Source organism: Rhagoletis pomonella, unplaced genomic scaffold, assembly GCF_013731165.1.
Source record: "Rhagoletis pomonella isolate Grant_MI unplaced genomic scaffold, Rhpom_1.0 Rhpom_scaffold_00928, whole genome shotgun sequence".
Lineage (NCBI taxonomy): Eukaryota > Metazoa > Arthropoda > Insecta > Diptera > Tephritidae > Rhagoletis > Rhagoletis pomonella.
In genome coordinates, this window is record NW_023459482.1 from 36,192 (window position 1) to 43,406 (window position 7,215).

Below are 7,215 nucleotides of genomic sequence, written 5' to 3' on the forward strand. Positions count from 1 at the left end.
CATTACTTAATTATAAACATTTTTGATACAAATTTCTTCGTATTTTTATACCCGAGCGCACTTGTGCACAAGGGTATTATAACTTTGTTCACATAACGGTTGTTTGTAACAGGCAAAACGAATCGAGATAGATATAGACAAATGTATACATAAATGATCAGAATGAACAGAGAAATCGATTAAGCGGTGACTGTCTGTCCGTCCGTCCGTCCGTCCGTCCGTCCGTCCGTCCGTCTGTGCACACGATAACTCGAGTAAAAATTGAGATATCTTAACGAAACTTGGTACGTGAACTTCTTTTGGGCGTGGGACGGATGGTATTGAAAATGGGCGAAATCGGATAATAACCACGCCTACCTCCCATATAACGGTAATTTTAAGAAATACGAAAACTGCGATATTTTAGTAACTACTGAAGATAATCCACTCAAAACTGATACTTACAATGAGTTTCAGACGAAAAACATGAATATTAAAAATTTTTGGAAAATGGGCGTAGCCACGCCCACTTATGGTTACATGTGTATATCTTGGTAACCGCTGCACCAATTTCTTCCAAACTTGGCACAGTTGTTGGCCTTAGTACAGCATACTAAATGGCTGAAAATTTTAAAAATCGGACAATAACCACGCCTACCTCCCATATAACGGTAATTTTAAGAAATACGAAAACTGCGATATTTTAGTAACTACTGAGGATAATTCACTAAAAATTGATATTTGCAATGAGTTTTAGACGAAAAATAAGAATATTACAATATTTTGGCAAATGGGCGTAGCCACGCCCACTTATGGTTACATGTGTATATCTTGGTAACCGCTACATCAATTTCTTCCAAACTTGGCACAGTTATTGGTCCTGGTACAGCATACCAACTTGCCGAAAATTTCTAAAATCGGACAATAACCACGCCCACATCCCATATAACGGTAATTTCGAGAAATACAAAATCGGCGATAAATCAGTAAATATTGAAGCTAATTTATTCAAATTTGATGATTGCAACAATTCTTTACCAAGAAATACGTTTATGACAAAATATGATCACATATATGTATATCGGTAACCGTTCTACCAATTTGTACCAAACTCGGTGTGGTTATTGTGCTTGCCACTTAAAAGCAAAACGTTGAAAATTATTGAAATCGGACTAAAATTACGGCCGCTTTTTATATAACGGTAAATTTCAGAAATGCTTGAAACTGCAATATTTCGCACCCCGGCTTATCATGTAGCGGTAGCTTTCGGAAAGGTGGAAAACATATATTTAATACTTGCGCCGGGTATTTAATGTTCGGCTCCGCCCGAACTTAGACTTTCTTACTTGTTTTTCTTCGTTATTGGGTCAAGCAGTTAATGGAAAATCGAATTTGTGAGTTAATGGAGGTTTTTTTATTTACAATAAGTCACAAATTATCAACAATTTCCAAATAAAAATATTTAACGAAATTCGTTGGTCTATATTTTCATTAACACTCTTTTCTGTAAGTGCAATATTTAAGAATGCATACCCATTTCATTGCAGAAGGTTTGGCTTGAACGCTTTTTAACCCAAGTTTCGGTTTTTTGTTAACATAAAAACTACATATCGACACCTAAGTGAAAGATCGATCTATATCGGCAGCCAGTTCAAAAACTCCCTATCTCAAAAAACTGTTCAAGAACACCATATTTCAGAAGTTTGCTGAAGAACGCCAGGACCAGGGTATTTATTGTTTAATTTTTGTATTTTCAATACACTGCTGCCCTGCATAAAGGGAAACCCGCGTGCCGAATTTTCTTCAGATATCTAAACTTTTGCTAGAGTTATCGTGTACACAAAAAAACGGACAGACAGACAGACGGACATGGACTAATCAACTTTTATTTTCATTCTAGGCATTTTCGGTATATACATACATATGTACATAAATGTAGTATATATCTATCTCAATTTTGGTTGTTCCAAATATCCGTTACGTGAAAAAAGTTATGGTACCCTCCTGCAGAAGTGCGTAGTAAATATGTTTAAAAAGCAAACTTTTTAATTAATAATTAGTTAAAAAAAAATTTCAATGTAATGGAACTCCTCAACCCCTTTTTAATGAAAACAAGAACCCTTATGAAGTTTCGTTTTGAAAGTTGTCAAATTTAAAAACTCAAGAAAAAAATTAATAGAAAAAAAAATTGTGATAAATTACATTTTATATTCTGCGAAAAAATGTCTAAAATCAATGAAGACCTATGCTGCGAAGGCAGCGAAGTATCAAAAGAAGATTTTGACGACCTTTTTGAAGTGATCAGTGAGTATGTTTTCGAAGACGAAGACCCAACACCTCAGTCATCCAGTGAATATGTACTCGAAGACGAAGGCCCAACACCACAGCCAACGAGAGAATATCTAGATGTGGAAGATTCACATTCATATAACACATCTGTTTTTTACGACAGACGCGGGGAAGACGATTTAGCTGAGGAACCATGTGCGCAGGAAACATTATTTGGAAAATATTTCGAAATTTTGGAGAAGGTAGATATCAAATGCAATGACCGCTTTTTTTATTAAAATAGAGCACTAATGCAGTGAGCACTTTTAACAATACTTGCTCATGTGTGCTGGCCAAGTTTGTGGTTGCTTTCACATACAACATTTTTTCAGGCAAGGAGAGCCGACCTTTCGCCAATAGAGAAATAGTGAATCAAAAACGACAATAGAAACCCCATCTCATTTTTTAATTAGTAATTCGGGTGTGTCCCGCAAATATTCGATCTCCGAATTTTAGAGGTTTTGAAACTAAGACGGACGCTATATCCGGCTATGCGACTTTGATGAAGCTCAATATTGCCTCCCTCTCCATATGAAGGCTAAAAAAGGGGCAACGCACAAACTATATTGCATTTCCTTTATTATTTCCATCTACATACATATGTATGTAGATTAGACTGTTTAAAAAAAAGTTTTCGGATTTCCGATGAGCCGTGAGATTTCATATAGTTGATACAAAAGAAGGCGGCTGCTCCAAGAAGAACTTGAAAAATTTACAGGTCGCTACCTGCGCTTGAAACTTTAATTTTTAACGAATTTCGAAATTTATCGATAACTATGGTCATTATTTTTGCAGAAAAATTATATATACATATATAATTAAATATGTAGTTGGTTTTTCTTAAAAAATTACTGGGGCGTAAATATGAAATACGACTAGGAACGAATACTACTCATACGCCATATATGAACTATTACACAATGCAACACTAATTTTGGTGCGGCAAATGTTAAAGCTGTCCGTAAGTATAAAGTTTCCATCAGCTCCAGATTTTGAGACAAAGGAGGTCAAGGTGTCAAAAAATTGAGTTTTTTGCAATATTTGATAAGTTCTAGCTTAAAGTAAAGCTAGAACTCTCGACTACTTTGCCTGAAAATACCATCCCTGCACCTTGACCTTATGGCCACTTTTAGTCATTTATTGAATAATAAAAAAGTACTGGAAAATTGTGCTGTTGAATTTTAGCTACAGTCGAATTATTTAGTACAAAAGTTTCACCACGGTAGGCTGGAGTGCTACTTGACTAATTTAAGCCGGCCAAAATAAGCAAAAAATAACTATTTAATTTAGTTAACAAGAAACTTATCGACTTTCCGTTTTTAATATATAGCTTGATAGCACTGATTACCATAAGTTCGTGGGGGTATTCCCGTGCACTGCCGCATTTGTAAAGCCAAATTGCAGGGATCTGTACAAGTTACTTCTAACTTTATACGCCATTTGCGCATGAAACATCCACGACAGTTCATAGAGTATGATGAATATAAAGCTTCGAGACCGAGAAAAACACAACATCGCGAAAGCCATTTTGAAAAATTAACCGTAAAACTGATAGCAGATAACATGCTTCCAATTTCGATTGTGGAGAATAAAACCTTCAGACAATTTGTTTCCTTTTTGAACCCTAAAGCAAAATTAATAAGTAGACCAACGGCTGTAAGAAGAATTGACGAGTATTTCGACGCAATGATGGAAAAAATAAAAAGTGGACTGCAAAACCACTCGTATTTTTGTACCACTGCCGATGTGTGGTCCACCAAACATCGTAGCTTTTTTGGATACACATGCCATTGGATAACCAATTCCTTCGAAAGAAAGTCAGTAGCACTGGCATGCCACCGCTTTAAAGGTGCGCACTCGTATGACAAAATTAATGATATTATAATAAATATTCATGCTAAATTTGGATTGAACTCAAGTAACGTCAGAGCCACGGTGACTGATAACGGGTCCAATTTTGTGAAAGCCTTTAAGGAATTCGGCGTCCAAAACTCTTCGGATGAAGAAATGCTTGAACCTAGCGATTTTTTGAGTTATGTCAACGAAAACTGTCTTCCAAGACATATTAAGTGCGCTACACATACCATTAATTTAATAGCATCAAACGATTTTATTAATATTTTGAAGAAACGTCCTTTGGCTTATGAGAAGCATAGTGTTGTAGGTATTAAATCTACTATGCGTCAATACTTTCCACATATATGTACATACCCTTGTGGTAAGCTGATTAAGTTAAGTGACATTTTGTATATGTACATATGTAATGTACTGTTCAGACAAAAGTTGGATCCGCGCTATAAGGCCACAGGAAATAACACCATATACAGTGAAAGCTCCCATAAGCGGACACCGATGGTCAGCTACTTTTTGTGCGCCTATGAGAGATGTTCGCTTATAGGAATTTCGTAAAAAATAAAATTTTAATTTAAATTTAAAAAATTTAAATTGCGGGTTTCCAAATTAAAATAATTGAGGGATTCACAACGGTGTCGTAAGTGTCGTATTGTTGTATGTCGTAAACTTTAAAAGCTTAAATAAATGTTTAGAGAACTTGAAACCACAACCAACTATTTTTTAACACCGCGAAAATTCATAATATGACTTTGATGGTACTTTGCGAACCCCGTAAATATTTATTCTTCAGAAAGAGGAAATAAATTCAAATTTATTTCGTTTTCTTTCCTACCGACAAATCTCATTGCCCGCTTCACTAAGCAGCAAGAAGGGGGCAACGAAAAGGCAACACTTTTTCTTAAAAAAAATCGTTGAATATGGACTATGTTCTTTTGTACATATATGTACATACATGTGTGCATACGCAAGAGTCAACATCTGATATTTACAATAATGTTTAGAGGAAAAATAAGGATATTATAAATTTTTGGATAAAGATCAGAATGTTAAATATAATAAATATCCTTTTTATATGTAGGTAATTTCGAAGTGCTCTAGTTTATGGAGCAAAGTCAATAGACCAAAATGCTCCGAACAAATTATATCAATTCTTGGAGCTCAACTTAAATACCCAGTCGTGACTAGATGGAATTCGTTATACGACTCAATAAGATCTCTATGCTCGCATAAGCAAAAAATTAATGAATTATGTGAAATATACCAAATTAATAAATTTTATGAAAATGATTTCGATTATATGGAAGAGTACATGCAAATATTAAAACCACTAGCCGAAGCTGTTGATTTTTTGCAAGGGGATAAAGAAATGGTATATGGTTACCTTTTACCGACACTAGCAACTATATCTACAAAATACAACAACCTAATAAGGGCCGGAAAATTGGTATATTTTTGGCAAATAACATCCCCTTTGCTAGAAGCGGTAAAAGAACGGTTTAAAAATTTTTATGAGCTTAAGGAAGAAGTAACCGATGCCATAACTGCATCTGCTTTATGCCCAGATGTGAAGCTGCAATGGGTTTATGCTCTGGATCCTATATACGGCGACGCAAAAGTTGCAGAATTAAGTGAAAAAGTTAGAAAAATTATTTCGGCGTAGTGCGCAAACGATACCATTGATCCAACTATATTTGCAAGCGACCGGCACCAATTTTTCGACTTTGGACGCAGAAGTAATCACGCTTTCAGTTTTAATTGAATAATATGTAGTACACCTATTAATTTAAAATAATACAAATATTTCTCCCTTGGTCAAAAACCTTAGGTGAAGTCGCCACATATGAAAACTTTACAATCAACAAAGCGGGAAAGGAGTACTGTAACTACATTGCAGACCCAAGCACTAACAAGGAAATGCTTTACAAGTACCCAGCATTACAAAAGTGCTACTTAAAATTTAATACCCCTTTGCCTTCATCAGCCGCGGTTGAAAGACTGTTTTCTGCGGCAACAATTTTGAACTCACCACGACGTGGATCGCTTTCGGATGACAACTTCGAAAAGCTATTGTTAATGAAAGTCAATTCTTTTTAAAATTGTTTTTCTTTAGTACTAAGTATTTACTAATTGCTTGTTGTAATCTATGTATTGCAAAAAACTCTGTGTACGTAAACCTTATTTGCTCAGTATACAGTTGTTCACAAAATAATAGCAGCATTGCTTTTTCGCGATATAATTCCGTTGTGCTAAGAAAATAAGTTTTTGCATAACTTTATAAAAATATATTTTATCAAGCAACGCACAAAAATTAAATTTCCGTATTGTATGCAAAACTGAGGAAAGTTCAAAAAATTTTCATAACAATTTTTAGCTTTTTAACCTGGTTTTTTAGAAAAATTTTGAGTATACGGTTTTGTGGCCCCTTAAATTTTAGTATAATAAAGTGCGCGTTTAAAGAAGCTAAGAAATACCGTTGATTTTTCGCCATTTTTGTTTTGCTGGCCTCTCATGCACATTTTTTTCTACATAAAATCTAATTCGAACGTACGTTGTATGGCAGACAAAAAACTCCAAAAATCAACGGTAATTCTTCAAACCTGCATTTTATTATACTAGAATTTAATGGGGTACAAAACTGTATACTCACAAGTTTTTCAAAAAAACCGGGCTAAAAAGTTGAACGATTTCGATAAACATTTTGTGGATTTTCCTGAGTTTTGTCATAAAGTGCGGAACCCTAATTTTTGTGAAAAAGCTCTGCGTGCATAAATTTTATTTTCCTACCGTATGATAGAATTCGTTTGTTTATGAAAAAATATGTGCAGAAAATTTTTTGATTGACTTTATACACACATTTTAAATTTGAGGAAGTATTTTTCGTGTTATTGATATTTTTGCGAATAATTTTGTTAAACCAGTTCATAATACAACAAAACCCATACATTTACAAAGTTATTAAAATATTAATAGCTGGCGAAACATTTTCTAAAATGTAATACATACATAGATCTACATGTTTTACTAATGAATTGAATTTAACGAATTCTTTATATT

The 7,215-nt window shown here is 34.3% G+C and overlaps 1 protein-coding gene across 1 annotated transcript in view; it reads left to right on the forward strand.

Moving 5' to 3' along the window:
• The window catches only part of LOC118751719 (E3 ubiquitin-protein transferase MAEA-like), a gene marked incomplete at its 5' end in the record, with an annotated part of 23,715 nt that extends 17,241 nt beyond the window's left edge, over positions 1-6,474 (forward strand). The window contains 2 exon segments of the mRNA XM_036486532.1: positions 5,240-5,894; positions 5,987-6,474. Coding sequence (XP_036342425.1) covers positions 5,240-5,243 — 4 coding nt within the window.
• Between the last annotated feature and the right edge of the window lie 741 nt (positions 6,475-7,215).